The sequence below is a fragment of the Lepidochelys olivacea genome (genome assembly GCF_965140295.1).
Source record: "Lepidochelys olivacea isolate rLepOli2 genome assembly, chromosome: 5".
In the NCBI taxonomy this organism is placed as follows: Eukaryota; Metazoa; Chordata; order Testudines; family Cheloniidae; genus Lepidochelys; species Lepidochelys olivacea.
Genome location: NC_140415.1, coordinates 94,807,757 through 94,824,600, shown reverse-complemented (window position 1 = coordinate 94,824,600; position 16,844 = coordinate 94,807,757). Strand labels below are relative to the sequence as shown.

At 39.8% G+C, this 16,844-nt stretch overlaps 1 protein-coding gene across 4 annotated transcripts in view; it reads left to right on the top strand.

Moving 5' to 3' along the window:
- The first annotated feature begins 225 nt into the window (after nt 1-225).
- LOC311520713 (transducin-like enhancer protein 4) overlaps nt 226-16,844 on the top strand; it is a 129,695-nt gene continuing 113,076 nt past the window's right edge. For all 4 annotated transcript variants that reach the window (XM_084628401.1, XM_084628400.1, XM_084628399.1 and 1 more), the window contains exons 1-4: nt 226-1,276; nt 2,130-2,227; nt 3,477-3,540; nt 4,842-4,886. In XM_084628401.1, coding sequence (XP_084484527.1) covers nt 1,232-1,276; nt 2,130-2,227; nt 3,477-3,540; nt 4,842-4,886 — 252 coding nt within the window. In that variant the 5' untranslated portion in view covers nt 226-1,231. The remainder of the gene's footprint in view (nt 1,277-2,129; nt 2,228-3,476; nt 3,541-4,841; nt 4,887-16,844) is intronic.

Sequence of the window (16,844 nt, the reverse complement as noted above, 5' to 3'; positions counted from 1 at the left end):
ATGTGTAGCCGCTGCTGATTGGTCGCCGGCGACGCCCTTCATAGGAGGAGCAAGAGGAGGGGGTAGCTCCGGGGAGGGGGCGGGGAAGGAGGGCTCGCTTTGCCTGATGGTCGTTGCAGTCTTTTTGACTGCACTTTGCAAGCTAGGCGGGGGGGGGGAAGCTCCCAGCTGAAACGACAACTCCCAGGATGCCCCGCGGCCCCCTTGTCTTCCGATGGCTGTGAATATGTATCAGAATGTTAATGATTTGCTGCTGCTAAATTTGGTCAAAGAAGTCACCTCGCCAGAGCGCGTTGTGAGAGCTGCTCGGAGCGGCGGTGGCTGCTGGCTTTGGCGATCCTGTTCTGGGGCTGCGACTTGCAGGAGTTTGCGGGGCGAGGAGGGAAACAGCAAAGACCAGCGAAGAAGAGCGCGTTTCTTCCCCCCGGCCGCGCTGGGAAAAGCGGGAGGGAGGGCGGCGAGCTGGTGAACGGGAAAGAGGAGAAACATCACAACAAAAGGTTCCTGCACTTGAACCTTTGAAAAGCAGCGACTCCGTGCAAGGCGCAGAAAAAGCCAGGCGCAAACCCGACAACAGTTTTTTTCCAACCAGGAGTTTTTCTCTTCCGACAAAGGAAAGGAGGGTTTTTTTTCCCCTTTTTTTTTGGACGGGATAACGATTGAGACCCATAAAAGTTTGCAGCCGGGAGACGCTGCGAGAGGGGTGTTTTGGGGGGCGGAATTCGGAAGCCGGGCCGAGTGGAGTTTGTCTTCTTCCGTTCCTCCCCGTCTAAGGGGGCTGGCTCGGCTCGCGGGGGAGGAGAAACCCCCTTGGAGCGGTGGGGCGCTAGGAGAGGGACCCGCCGAGCGCGGAGACCTTGGGAGAGGGACCTGCCGGACGCTGGGGTAGCGGGTGAGGAAGCTCCAGGACACGGGGCTCTGCCGACCGGACAGGGGCCGCCGGAGCTGCCGTTCCAGCCGCCACCATGCCTGCCCGCGAGTGACAGCCCCTGTGGAATGTGGCAGCGGTCCCCTTCGGCCGGGGACAGAGCCGCCGCCGCCGCCGCCGCGCGTCCCTCCTCTTGGGTGTTCACGCGAGTCCCGCGGGCGGGGGAGTTCGGGGGCAGCCGGAGACGCTCCTCAGAGCGCTAGCGCCGGGCAGCCCTTTCCTCCTCCTCCTCCTTTGCATTGTTGCCATTAAAACCAATGAACCAAGCTGCTCTGGCCAAAAGCACCAACTAAATCGGTTTGGATGATTCGCGATCTGAGCAAGATGTATCCTCAAACCAGACACCCGGTGAGTAGACACGAGGCGGGGGGTGACACTTGTATGTGGCTCCTGGTTTGTTCCCCCCCCCTGCCCTGAGCCTTGGTCCCCAAAGGAGAGGGGGGAGGGCTGCAACTGGGAACAATCAGCACAATACACCACGCCAGCCTTTCTCCCGCTGCCCGCTTGCCTCCTGCTTGGAGAAAGCAAACGAAAAAAGGGGGAGAGGGGGGAGAAACAATTGAGTTGTAGCCATTTTCTTATTGTTGTCTTTGGCTTTTCAGGCTCTCCAGTGTAACGATTTTGCCGCTTGTAGTTACGATCACTCCGGTCTTTTACAGAGTCAAAGGCAAACTAAAGCGAGAAGGAGGGACTGAGGGTTCCAGCTCTTAATCTGATTCTTATTATCCCCAAAGTGTATTCCTTCTCCAGCAGCTCCCGCGGAGGGACCTGCGATTTCCTCTCCTCTGCCTCATCTCTTCGCCCTCCCTCCACATTCACCCCAGTTTAGCAGTAGGGTCACAGACCCCCCGCACCCGCTCCGCAAGCCTGACAGTTTGATTACAGGGTTGGTGGGTGGGGATGGGGACAGATGATCCAGACATGACTGCCTCCCTCTATTAGAGGTCCGTATAGGTGCGGGCAAGGCTGGAGCGGGCTTGTGTATGTGCGTAAAGGGCGAGGGACTTTTATGTTTCAAAGAGGAAACACTGGTGTGTGCGTGCGTATGTAAAGTCGGTGAGTTTTAATACCTTTCGTCCTTACTGCTGTGTGAGTGACCCAGCTCCCTTAAACGCACCGGGCTGGGCATGTGTGTGTGCGTCTCTGGGACTGGCTTAGAGGAGGCATAATTAAAACCTTTCATAATGATCATTATTTTTAGGCACCGCACCAGCCTGCTCAACCCTTTAAATTCACAATTTCCGAATCCTGCGATCGGATTAAGGAGGAGTTTCAGTTTTTACAGGCTCAGTACCACAGGTAATGATGTTTACTTTCCCTGATCCTCGTGTTTGCTTAGCTCTTGTCACTTTTTTTTTTGTTTTGTTTGCAAAGGTGTGAACATGTGTGGATTGCTTTTGGTGTCTTGGGGGTTGTTTTTTGTTGTTTTTGTTTTTTTGCCTCCTCCCAAGCGGAAAGACAGGTTCCCAGCCCTGCTAGACCTGTGTCAGGAAGCCAACATTTTCCCCTCTCCAATAGTCTGGAGCTGTGACTGTTTAGATGAGGGGGATTTCAAAATACTGTGACTGTGATTTCAAATGTCTCATTGAAACATGTTGTTAAAATACTTTGTCAGAGACTCTTAAGAACTGATGAAGAATTAATCTAAAATGTGGGAGTCTCCCTCCAAGTCAAAACTTGTCCTGTTGGACGCCCAGACATAAATAAAAGATCTGCAGTTGGGAGGATGAAGCAACTAAGAAAATGCTTTGAAGCTGGAGACTTAGAAGAATCAAATGTCAAATATTGGAAATAGTGTGGTTTTCTTTCTTTTTTTTTTTTTTCCCCCTTTCTATTTTTGGGGTGGATCAAGCCAAGGGAAGCCATTTGGTTGCTTCTGGTATTCTTCTCTTGACCTAGCTCCTTCATGCCTTCCCCTGAAATGTTGAGTGCTGATAACCTGGAAGCATAGCTGGTGAACTAGTCAATTAGCTTTAGGGTAGAAGAGCATTTTATTCTTCAAGTGAGGAATGGCTTATCACAAAATTGTTTTGTGCACTTTTGAAAACAAAACAGCCAAAGACGGTTTTGATGTCAATGGGACGATGTGCAAAATTTTCTTTACAATTTCATCAACAGAAAAACAAACAGTGCTTTTCCCTTGAAAAGACATCATTCCCTACAAAAATGATGGTAGTCAAAGTAACTAAATTATGTGTGTGTTTGTAGGTGATTTTTTTTACATTTTTAATATTATAGATACTGACCTTCATAAGAAGCATTTTTCTATGAACCAATCTACTTTTTTCAGAGTAAGATACATTTTTGATGTATACTGTACCATATACATTTGGCTCATGAGAGGAGGATTTTGCACAATACTTGTTGAAAGGGGAAACTAACAGGACTCCACCCACAAACAATAGCTTGGACTTACATTTTTATTTATATTTTGCAGAAGATGACTCGAAAGGAAAGTAAATGTGTGTTCAAAAGGATGTAAAACTAGCATTATGTAGTACTGTACTCATGTATTTTATTTTATTTTATTTTTTAATGTCTTGAACAGTTTAAAGCTAGAATGTGAGAAGCTGGCCAGTGAGAAGACAGAGATGCAGCGACATTATGTTATGGTAAGCAAGCTGCATAACAAATTCAAAATGTGTCTTAGTTTTGTGGACCAAAACAAAAATACATTCAGATAGATTATGATGATAGATAGCACTGCTACAGACGAGTTTACATCAGTGTTTCCATTATAAGCCCTTACTTTCAGGGGGTTTTATAACCTGCTTTTAGAAATTCGTTTCTCCTTCAGATTTGCCTTTCAGTGTTTAAGTATATGGGAATACTAACAGGAAGCCTGTTAGTCTGTTAAAGACATACCCAAATTAATAGGCATAGCTTTTGCTGCTTTTTTTGTTTTGTTACTTCCCACTCCTGTCATTTGTCCATAATGTGATATAGGTCAATCCTTTTTATTTATTTACTTTATTTATCTTTTTATGAAGGGACAGAACCAAGAATTTTAGAAGCCTTAGATCTTTGAAAAAATATTGCTTGTGAGCTGTTGGTTCATACTGTCAGTGGTCTGAGCTGTAAAAAAAAGGATTTCCCCCATAGTTGTGGTTTGTATGGTAAATAACTTGCATATAAAGAAGGCTTTAAATACATAATTGCACGATGGATCATGACTACAGCAAAGGAGCTGTTTCTGACTGCTCTCTTGTAAGTCTGAGGGAATAGTTTGTTTTCCATGTGTACATGACCTATAACACAAATATTTACAACAAAGGTAAATAACCTTAAACCCTACATTTACCAAAAGCACAAGTATTTAGTTAAGTCTCACATTTTGTCCTTCCCATGCCTGATGTGCCTAGGTACTGGAGCACATACGTTACTGACATTACATGCTGAACTGAGCTCCCAGTGATATTGAGACACAACAGGAGATATTAAAAATGGAATGTCTGCTTTAACTCTGAATTTCCTTTTTATTTTATTTTTTTGCAACCCTTTTATTACATTTTAGCATTTTGTGTTTTTAATTTAAAATATTGAATAAACTGTCTGCATGATGTTGCTGATTTATGTACATGTCTGGTTCCTAGCACTTCGGGCTTTTTTTTTTTTTTTTTTTGCATCTTTAATGTGTACTAGGGTGCAAAATTTAGAGCATTTCCCATATATTTTCACCATTTCTCATCTTTGACTCCAATTGTCAGGTGTTTTTAGTGTTGTGTTGTTTGTGTCTGTTACTTATAAATTTGACATGGAGTAATGCAGAGCTAAAAGCAGAGGGAAAAATAAGATGTTGGGAAATTCCCATTCTAATTTTGGGAGGTTGCAAATATTGGTAATTTTTTTTTTTGTATATAATATGCTGTTATAGCTGCCATTCTAACAGAATCAATCTTTCCTTTTTTCTTAGTATTACGAGATGTCCTATGGGTTGAATATAGAGATGCATAAACAGGTATGCAAACATTTCACTGTGGGAGAAAGTTACATATCAGTCTAATTTTAAAGTAGGAATCTATGTTCTGTGACCTTGTTCAATTGCACATTTAAGTGGTTGAATATTTTTTTTGTGCACTGTGGCGCTCTGGTACCTCACTGATGGGTTCAGTATAAGAACTTAAAGAGGTTATTGTGTCTGTACCTAATCGTGCATTATTTCCACATGAATAAGAAGCCTGATTCTGTTACACTTACTCACATAGTCTCATTGTAGTAAATGGGACTACTTTTGTGAGCTGGGATTATGTGCATGAGTATGGATTTGTAAGTAAGGTTTGTAGGATCAGAGCTATCTAAATTCTGAGCTTTGATTTTAGGCAATTTATTCTTTTTGGAGCCAAATTTAACTTCTGAAAATTAGGCATCAAGGCAAAAGGCAGTATACTCTGTGTATGGAAAAGGGACTGTTATCTTTAAACAGTGAAACTGGAACGGGAGGAAATTAAAAAGTTCGACACAAGAAATGGATGCAAAACCACGTACTGGTCCCTTGAGACTACTTACTTGGACCTTTATACAGAAATTGTGTCCATTAGTTCTCAAAACTCTACAGGGTAAATAAGCTTGCTATGAGGATGTTCTAAGGGGTCAATTCTGTGCCTTGAAATCTAGCAACTAGGCCAGGATTAGGATCATGGTGTAAATCAGATTATTAAAATTCATTTAAGTTTGGGCTTCAACCATGTATGAAAGAGAATGAAACAAAGATATGACTTCCATTTTGTAGAGTGAAAACTGCTTACTTGGTGTTTACTCAGAAGTTTTCTAAAATGAATTGCTGCTTTTAATTTGCAAGCGTTGCTGGATAATGTAAACAACAGAATTGAATGGATGGGAGAAGAAACAGAAATTTGTACAAACCAGTTTAAAAATGTTCAAAGTGTGGGATTTTAAACTTTATTTTGAGTTGTGGAAATTAGATTTTTTTTATCTTGTTGAAAGCTGTCAAATACTGGTGAAGTAGTCAAATACTGTTTGTTTTTGTTTTACATTAGCATCCCGAGGCACCAATTATGATTAGGGCCACACCATAGTAACACCATAGTAGGCACTATGCATCACAAACACAAAGAAAGAGAGAGTCCTTGACTCAAGGGGTTCTCAGTCCAAGACACGTGCGTGTATATAATGTTACACATGTGAGTAGTCCTGTTAAATTTGGTGGTACTAGTCAGTGAGTGACGTTAAGCACATGTGTAATTCTGCAGGATCAGGACCTACTTTAATTTAAGATTCAACAAGTGGGTGCAACAAACACTTGAAAGGAATAGGGGGGCATATGGACCACTAGGGTAACAGTGATAAGTTTATATGGGCCTTATCCAAAGTTCATTTGAATCAGTGGAAAGACTCCCATTGACTTCCTCAGGTTTTGGATCTGCTCCTCAATGCACAGCTAGGTGGTTTTGAGTAAAATTTTTAAAAAGTAAATTGTTACATATAAAAACAATAAACACAATAGGTGACCTACAGAGACTTTTGGATTCCTATCTAGCACTTGGCCATAGGCATTCCAAGATAAGCATTGCAGCCAAACGTTAAGAAATCAGTGAAGTATCTAGAAATACAAAGGATTTAAATGTGTGTGCACTTAAACCTATATACACTTAGCAAAAACAGCCAAGATCTAAAGTCAGTAATTATATTGCTTAGAATTAAAAACAAAAATTTGATTTTTTTTTTTCCAAGTATTCAGTTTCAGAAATGAGATACTGTTATAATGCTGGGAACTTTCACAGTATTCTGAAGAAATTATACATTTAACATGGGGCTTACTAAGGGCTAAATTTAATTAAAATACAGTTTTTCCATTGTTTTTATTCAGATTAGTAATGAAGGCCCAGATTCATAAAGGTATTTAGGCTCCTCCAAAGGAAGCTAGGAGCATAAATACGTCTATGGATCTGGGCTGTAAACGCTGCACCCAAAACACTTTAATACTTTATCAAATGCTGGTGACTCAAATGAATTACAGCTAAGAAACTTACTTGCTATCGCGCTGAAATCTTATCTCTGTGTCTTACATGGCTCCTGTTCTGTCGTTGTGCTGGCTTTTTTGTTGTGTGTCCTCCAACATGAAATCTTATAACTAATGTCACAGCGTTTCTCTCCTTTTCTCTTGCTGGTGTAGCAACCACAAAATATTTCCTGTCTGTCCCTATAACTGTAATAGTAAGACCTAGTTTCCCATAGTAATCCCTGATAGTCTTTCCTGTAGTGTGTGTGTGAGAGAGAGAGAGAGAGGTACTTTCAGGCTTCCACCTTAAATTTTCCTTTCGTTTCCTCCTCCCCCAATCTTCAAATTCTACATAGTTGAAATAGAGCAATTCCCCTCTATTCGCCCCCCCCCCTTTTTTTTGCTTCCTAAATTGAATCATATCAAAAATCCTGAGGGCAGTTTATCACATTATGAAATACAGACAGCTTTGCAAACCACCTACTTATTATATTTCCCCCCCCAGCACAGAGGCATATCTGTCTTTATTTGTTTTCCTAGGCAGACAGCCTTGATTCCTCTTAGCTTCTTTTCCAGATGTACTCACTGGATGCTCTTGTAATGGAAAGCAGGCAATAATGCAGTGAAGTTGCCCTGCGGCGTAATTGGGCCTAGTTCTCCAGATCAGGTTAGGCTTATTCACTTATTAGATTTGCGTCTCAGAGGGTTCAAGAGTAGGACTCCCTGGAGTCCTTGGAAGTACCCTAGTAATTGGTGGCCCTGATATTTGAAACCTTTGTGTATTTTTCTGTTAAAGCTTCTGTTCTTCTTGGCTGCTCCCAGCCACAGTGTATTTATTTTTAGAGAAATTTTTCATTGGAACAGAAAATGATGGCTGTGATGGAGTCATGACTCTGACTTAGCAAATTGATAGAAGGATAAACACACACAGCAGTGACAGTGTGGGTGCATGTGTGATGGGGAGGGGGGAGTGATAGATTCTCCTCCCGCCCCTCCTGTGATCCTCATCATCAGTCATCCTGTGTTGATTTTGATAGAAGACTATTAAAGTGAAACCTATGGGGAATTTGTCATTCTGAAAGGAAAGCTAATGTAATTAGTACCAATTAAAGTACATTTAGTAAATTGGATTTAATCTTAATTAAGCCTGCATAATGTTGCCAATTTTTAACAATTATGTTTGAGAACATAATTAATTAAAATTTTGGTAACTGAGTAAATAGCATTAGACTGGTAGAATTTCATATATATATATATATATATATATATATATATATATATATATATATTTTTAAGAGAAGTATGGGGTAGGTTACGACATGTGGCATTAAAGCTTAAAATAGTAGCCTAATTTCTAGAAATCTCTGCTAGGATCAATAGAGCTGAGCAGACAAATTTAGAAGAAATAGCAGAAAAGTTAGACGCGGTTTTGGATTGTAATGTGAAACAATGCTTCCCTACACCCTTAAGGCCTAGTAATAAAGGGGGAAAATGGAGTATAACTTGAAAATGGCTGTTTCTTGCTAAACTGTCTTATCATGAATTCTTTAAAAAAGTTAAGGAGGTGGTTGTGGGTATCCATTGACGTGCTGTTCCTGACTCTTAATTTTGTGCTGGTTTTTGCTGGTCATCTAATATTTAGAATTAGGGGTTTTTAATCACATGGTCGAGTTCATTTAAATTTCTGTGATCAGACATGAATTCTGACAGCTGTAATCCAATATTAGTGATTATCATTTAAAATAAGTATCGGTATTTAGCTATAGACAGCAAACGTTTGAGTGGGATTGGTGGGGAAAATTAACTAGAGTAAAAATATCTCATCTCATTTTGAGTATGTTTTTAGAGATAGTAAATGTAAAAGGCGGTGCCTTCTTTCAGTTACATTTCTGCTGTTTAAAAGGAATTCTCAGGGAAAAAATTGTGATATCACTTTTTTTAAAAAGAAATTTCAGCTCTCAAGAAGCTGGATATTAAAATATAAATGAAATATTATTTTTTTAAAATCACCGTAAGTCATCTCCCCTGTCCCCCCTGTACCCTCTGAGCCCCAATTTCACTCCAATACATGTAAATTTTATTATAAGACTTGAGCAACAACTGTTTGAGTGCTGCTAAAATATTAATTGAATAGAAATGAAAGGGCTCTACTAGCTGATGGGATATCATAATCATAGCTGCAGTAGTCGATGGTAAATGATGATAAATGACATTAGGAACCTTTTAGCAAACTGTAATAACTACGAGAAGGGAAGCAGTATGGATTTGCATTATATCTGATACCCTCTAGTACCAAGTGGATTGCCAATACTGCTTGTTTAGCATTTTCTAAGGGCAATAGGATATTGATTTCTGACTTACAAGGAACAGCTCTATTTTCACCATTGAAAAGTATTGCAGGTTGTTAAGAAGAAATTGACTTGAAGAGGCCTGACTGCTGCCCATCATGGAGCAAATAAAGCAAAACTGCCGAAGCATGGTGGAGCAGCGAGATGGGGCCCTCAGCAATTTGTTGCTATTAATTTACCATGCTTGACAGCAAATCAATCGGCATCTACTTCATCTGCTGGAGAAAATGCTGTCCAGGGCAGATAAAAGGCCCTGTGTGGTACAGGGAATAGACTGGATTGGCCAAACGGAGGCTGCAGTTAATGTGTAAATAAGTGAAATCAAGGCCACTGTTGCAGAGGAAGCTGTTTTTAATTAGGTTGGGGCTTTATAGTGAGCTATTTAAGAAAGTTTTATAGAGCTTGGAGAGTAAAAGGAGATTTATTGCCAACTGAGCTAATATATGGCTTGTATGACATCCTAGCTTTGAGTGTGCTTGCTTCTTGCACCTTTAGTAAATTGTTTTGGTAAAAGGGTAAAGATGGGAATCGATTTCTTTAATTTAGGGCTAAGTTGTGACTATTTTTCATCTTCATGGCCATAAAATGCATATATCACTGAAAATTGTTTTGTGTATATATGCTACATATATAACAGGAAAGCGTTTGGTTTTTAAGGCAGGGGATTGGACTCTTATTTATATTTATATATATATATATATATATATATATATATATATATATATATATATATATATATATATATATATATAAATAAAATCTTAGGAAAAAGTTAGCCTGTGATTGAATGTATACTGTCTTTCATTCGAAGAATAGCTGGAGAACCAACTAAAATTACACTGGCTAAATTTGCTCTCCATTGTAAACAGTAGGAAAGATTTAATAGAGATACAAGCAGTGGGTAGTCAGAATTGAGCTGGAAAACTTCAAAATAAGAGAGATTTAGAAGTGAAATGTTGAAGATTGCAGCATTGTACAATGCTGTTAAGGGAGAATAGCCTACTTGTGACTTTTTTCCATTAAAGTTTCAAAATATAAAAAGTGGATTGACTAATCAGTTTGACAACCAAACTTTATCTGTCCTAGTTTGTTTATTCAGCCTACTCAGTGAAGCCAGTGTAATTAAATAGCTCACCCATCTATTTGGATAAGAAATTTAGAAATATGTAATACCTTGGAATTAAAACAAAAAACATCCCTCACCCTGACTACCAAGTCATGAGTTTGGTGGGCCCCATGTCCTTTGACCAAATAGATGTTACACTACCCTCCTCTGGTGGGAACCTAGCAAAAAGTTTGCCCCTTGCCACGTCAGAAGAATGTGTGTTTTAAGGCAAGCCCTTGTGTTTCATCATGGTCTTTTCATTGACGAGGAAAGAAAAAAACAACAAAGTTTTAAGTATCTTGGCTGTTCAGACAGATGCTTAAGACACAGGAAACAGCATAAAACATACTGAGCAAACTTTTAAATTAAGACATACGTTTTGTTTTTACTGTCAGCAAGGCATTACTCTGTAGCGCTGAAACATAAAAGCGTTCTTTTCTCTTGGAAAGATGCTGATTTGCTTTAATGCTGCCTCATTTTTTGTGTGTGTGTGTGGGGGGGGGGAAGAGGGGGAAATTGGTAGTGAGTCCTATCATTAGGTTGTCCAGCACTTTTATAATAGAAAGATTCTTACAATCTTTCTTTGAGAAGCTCTAACACCTCCATTGTTTGCAGCCGGCACTAGGAACCTGTCAGGGAGAAGAGGCCCTGTTTTACCCAAGGGCTTTCTTTGCTATATGCAATTCCATTCAGCTTTATATGAGTTATAAACTGTTAAAGATTGCCCTTTCACTTGTATTGCTTGTATTCTCTGGGAAAATATTGGCATCCAAACTAAGAACTGAACATGAACATTCTAAACAGCCAGATCCATTTTACTGCTGCCACTGCAGGTTGAAAATCACTGCTCTACAGGGAACACCTGGGAGCTTCCAGAGCAGGTGTAATAGTGAAGATGAGTGTGAGCTGCGTTGGGACAGGCTGTTCACTTCCCATGGGGGCACCACTCTGGGCAAGAACGTCCCTCTTCAGATCCTCATTCAGTGCACAGAGTAGATATACAAGGGGGCATAATTAAGGTTGCACCAGCAACTTTAAATCTGACATTTTAAAACTTGTTGTATACTTGAGCTAAACTTTTCTGGTATGTGATGCTTTGTGTTGTGTTTGTGTAGTTGTAAATAAAATTGGAGATTTTATATATATTGTAAGCCCCTCAGGGCAGGGATTTTTGTTTTCCTTTTTCTTTTGTATAAAGAGGAGCACGCGTTTATTGCTCAGTATATACATGTGCTCATTGACTAGGTTAAGTAAAACAAACAAGTGACTTTTTTCTTCACTCAAATACCAAAGCATATATAATGCTCTGTTTCTGGATACAGAGGACACAGACTTGATTTAGTTTTTATTTTATGTTTTAGGCATGTCACTTGCTGGCGGGATATACTTAAATATTGTGTAAAATAATTGAGAATCACATAGATCGCCATTCTGGGCCAGTTTGTGAATGATCTGATTGTGATCATTACAGAAATCACTTCTTTACTATCCACAGATTGAGCACATCTACTACTGTCATTGGGTCCCAGAAAGTCCTCTCATCCATGAGATGATGGATGTGAAGGGATTAGGAGAAAGATAACTGATACTTGTGTTAACTAGCATAATTACAATTTTTTTTTTTTTGTGACTGAAAAACTTAGTTGAGGCTCTATTTAATTTTAGAGATCGAATCATAGGAATGTAGGGTTGGAAGGGACCTAAAGAAGTCATCAAGTCTAGCCCCTGTTCTTAAATCCTCCAATAATGGGGATTCTACAGCCTCTTTTGGAAGCCTAATTTAGAGCTTAACTACCCTTATAGTTAGAAAAAATTTCCTAATATCTAAGCTAAATTTCCCTTGCTGTAGATTAAGCCCATTATTCCATGTCCTACCACCAGTGAACATGGACAACAGTTAATTCCCTGTCTGTTTTTTAACAGCCCTTAATGTATTTGAAGACTATTATCAGGTTGCACCCCCATCAGTCGTCTTTCTAAGGACTAAACATGACCAGTCTTTTAAACCTTTCCTCAGAGGTCAGGTTTTCTAAACCTTTTATCATTTTTGTAACTCTCCTTTGGACTCTATCCAATTCTGGGTGCCACCATCCTGGTTTACAAAGGATGTGGACAAATTGGAGAGAGTACTCTGGCTGAGGTGTTACAGTGCGAGAGAAGCAGTACAATTACTTCCTGTGTCTTGTATATGACATTTCTATTAATACAGCCCAGAATATTAGCCTTTTTTTTTTCTTTTTGCAACTGTATCATGTTGTTGACTCATTCCCTTTGTAACCCATTATAACCCCAAGTTCCTTTTCAGCAGTATTAGCACCAAGCTAGTTATTCCCTATTTTGTAGTTGTTCATTGATTTTTCTTTTGTAAGTGTAGTACTTTGCACTTGTCTTTATTGAATTTCATCTTATGGATTTCAGACCATTTCTCCAATTTGTCAGGGTCATGTTTAATTCTAATCCTGTTTGCAACCCCTCCCATCTTGGTGTTATCTGCAGATTTTATAAGCATACTGTTCACTCCATTATCCAAGTCGTTAATGAAATATGTACAGTACCCTGGACTGACCACTGTGGGACCCCCTCCTCCCCTTTTGGCAGTGAACCATTGACTGTTTTTTGAGTATGGTCTTCCTTCCTTATAGTAATTTAATCTAGACCACTTTTCCCTAGTTTGCATATGAGAATATCGTGTGGGACTGTGTCAAAAGCCTTACTAAAGCAAGATACATCGCGTCTTCTGCTTTCCCATATCCACTCGGCCAATAACCCCATTAGATTGGTTTGGCATGATTTTTTGTTGACAAATCAATGCTGGCTATTCCTTATAACCCTATTGATTGGAAAAATAATGGAACACATTATTAAACAGTTATTGAAATTAGGCTGACTGATCTATAATGAACTAAAAAGTAAACATTACAACTTAAATTTTGAAAGAATAAAGCATTTTGAAGGATAATTTTTTGTTTTTGCACTGATTCAAAGCCACTTTCATGGTAACCCTATTTTCTTGAACTTGAAATACAAATTATTTAAAATTAGTTGAGGCACACACACTGTGTGTTCTTCAATATTGTGTGAAGGATTCCAGTAAAATAGGAGCAGCTGTCTATAACTTTTATTAATAATTTTGTTTATTTAAAACGTGTATGTAGTTGGTTGAATATGTCTCAAATGGTAAGCAGAGCTTTACATAGCTTTTGTTTGTTCTGGGTGTGAGATTTAGACCTTGTGGAGTCTTCTTTCCAGGCTGAGGAAAGATGCATAATTTTTTATCTTGGAAGACTAATAGGGTGTTATTACTGAGAGGTTTAAATACACAAATGTGTCAGGCAAGTCAAAATTACAGTCCCCACAGTACATTTGAATTGGTCCCTTTTGAGGCTATGTATTTGTATGGTATACACTGTTGACCAATGTTAAAGAATCATGAGTCAGGTCCCAAAAAATCAAGATACTGTCTTTTAAAAATCTAATGATTTTAAAGCCAATCAAGTTTGACTTTGTTTTATTTGCCTCCTGGTTTTTGAGTCTTCAGGTTTCACTCAGCTCACATTTCAAGCTTTTCTCCAAGAATCTCATGTAATCTGCTTGTGTTTAGCAGGCAGAGGTTTTAATTAAAACATCAAATTTTGTAAGATTCACAATAAAATCATGAGAGTTGGCAACACTGGGTATGTGCTGTTAAAATGTAAGGAAATTGCTGTCTTGTCATTATTTCTTGCACTTTGAAAACATGTGAGGCTTTAGTCATTTAAGAAAAAAAACCGTAAAAAATATATTTTCTACCCTTTCTTGTTCACTCCTGTATTGTAAGTGGTTTTATATCTTGTGCTGCCATGACATTCTCCGCAGTTCTGCTTTCAGTGGTAGAAAGAAGCATGCATAGCATGCATGGTAAGGTACTCGATCTTAGCTTCTTCCTGTTGCCTTGCCTAAATGGGCTCTCGGCAGGATTTCATCCAGCCAAAGATTTTTGACATTTGCTGGACTGTATTCAACTTCTTCAAAGGAGAAAAACCTGTTACTCTTGTGTTTTGGGATGTGGAACATTGGCAATGAAAATTTGTGTTCCTGTTTTCTTGTATTTGCTTAAAACCTCCACAGAGTATCTCACACTTGAGCAGAAGTCTGAGTATCTCATTCAGCCTATGCACGGTGTACTGTTTGCATACTAATGTCCTGCCACCAGATTCAGTTTTTGGCTTGCATAGTGTAGTGTTTATTTGCTGAAAGCATTTTTTTTTTAAATTCCTTTCATCCCTCTTAAAACAAACACAATAAACCTCTAACTTACTTACCATGTATCTCTGACCGGATTCCCCTAGTGTCTATATTGCCTCTTGCCCACTGTCTGTTTACGGAAGAATTTGAAAATGCCAAAAAAAACCAGACCGGCACCTCCACCAACAGCATAAAACCTGGGAGCAATAAGTAGTCAATAGCACTCTAGTACTCCCTGGAATCACCAGGCTAGCATATAAGGAATATGGTAATGCTGCTGTTAATCCATCACCTGTTTTTTCAGCTGCATCCATAGCTAGTGATGCAGATTTACTGTCTTGGAAAGGCACTTTTGAAAGCAGAGGGACCCCTTTTCCTTTCTCAGATTTGAACCCAGAATCAACAAATCAAAATACAAGAGGGCCAACATATGCTCTCTGCAAAGACTTAATAAAACATTTTGGCACTTGTAGTCAGTGACAGCCAAAGCTATTTAGAATTTAATACTGGAGAGGGCTGGAAAGGCGGAGTGGTGGGGGGAGGGAAGCAGCTCTAGTCTATATCTGCTGTGTAAATTGAGACAGAAGCCTTCCTGAAAAGTAATTTGTGGTGTGGCTGGGTGTGTGACAGCAGAGAAGGGGAAATAGGGACTGAATTCCAGGGCCGCAAAGCCTCCATAGCAGTGTGCTCTTTTGCATAGATAAACTGTAAGATAAGGGAGATCGTGGTGTATTAATTTCTCTACTCAGCAGGTCTGAGCCATTCTGAATGGTCTTTTTCCCCACAGCTACTTACTGGTTGTAACCATGATTGTTGTATTAATATAATTGTGTTTAAAATTAATCACAACTATTGTTGGAATGACTGCATAGCTTGGAAATGAGGGGGAGAAGAATTTTGATCTTTCATATCCCAGGGCCTCTTTGATTCACTGCAATAAAGATTTTACTTTTTAAAATATTGCTCAAGTTCTGAAACACAGGTAGCTTGGGAGTGGACTTTAGACTTAGAAGGGCTAATCACCAGGAATTATATCTCATTCATCTTAGTTTAGTGCTTGAGGAATTGCTCCTGCATCCTGTTTAACAATTGCTTTCCATTTTACCTTCCTCTGAGAAAGGGGAGGAACCAAAGCAATTCTCAAATCTCAGCCAGTGAGCAAAGATTAATCAAGGTACTCATGTTAATCACCCATCCCCTATTCATGTCCTTTCCTACATACTAGCATGGATTTTTTTTCAGTAGTCCTTCATGTTTAGCTTCACTTTTAAAGCAAGGATAGTCATAGTTTCCCTTCCACTCATGCAAGCAGGGGGGGGGCAAAATCATTGCAGCACAGTTATGGGGTGGGGAAAATCTGGTCTGTCCTATGCTTATCTCCCAGAGATCTCAATGGAAACCACTCCATCAGAGCTTCAGTTTCAGACCTCTGCCAAGATTTGGAGCCAGAGCCCGGACAGAGTGGAAACACTGAATTCCTCCTCCATGGCATGCTTCCTTGCTGAACCTGGAGATTCTGGGTGGATTTCTGATGGTGAAATCTCAGAAAAGCCATTCTAGTACTGCTGCCCTGCAGCCAACGGATCTGTGGCAACGTGGGTTCTGAAGGATCTTTGTGGTGGCACTGTCCTTTATGCCAGATATCCAAAGATGTGGGTCCCCCCCCCATTTATGAGAGACTATGGGTTATACATTTTGGAACTGTTAACCTTAATTCTATTGGTATTTAACCTCCTTCCCCCTCCCCCTCCACCCTCTTTTGAATCAAGTTAAAAAAATCTTGTAATTGAAAGCACAGTTCTGGGACTGGGGAAATCTGGAATCCTTACCTGTGTCTTGTTATGAACTCCCGGTGTGTGACCTTGGCAAATCATTTAACTTCTTTGTGCATCTGTTTCAGAAAGGGGGAGTAATAATATTTATATGACAGGAGCCATGTGAGGCTTAGCTGGTTAACATTTAAAACTGCTTTGAAGTCCTCCAATGGAAGGTGCTCTAGAAGTGAAAAATATGAATTGAATATATATTTTTACAGGGGGAAGGGAGGACATATTTTAAAATGGCTTAAATTAGTGTTCACTTTAAAACACAGTCCTTGAGCACGTATACTGCTATCAAGTTGTATTTAGTGTCATGGCCAACAATGTCACCCTATACTTTATATCAGTGATGTGTAACACTAAAAACACTTCTGTCTTTTACCAAGTGGATTTTGGGGGGAGAGGAGAGTGTGGGGAAATGGGAGACGCTAATTTGAAGATTCATTCCCTGTCCAAATGT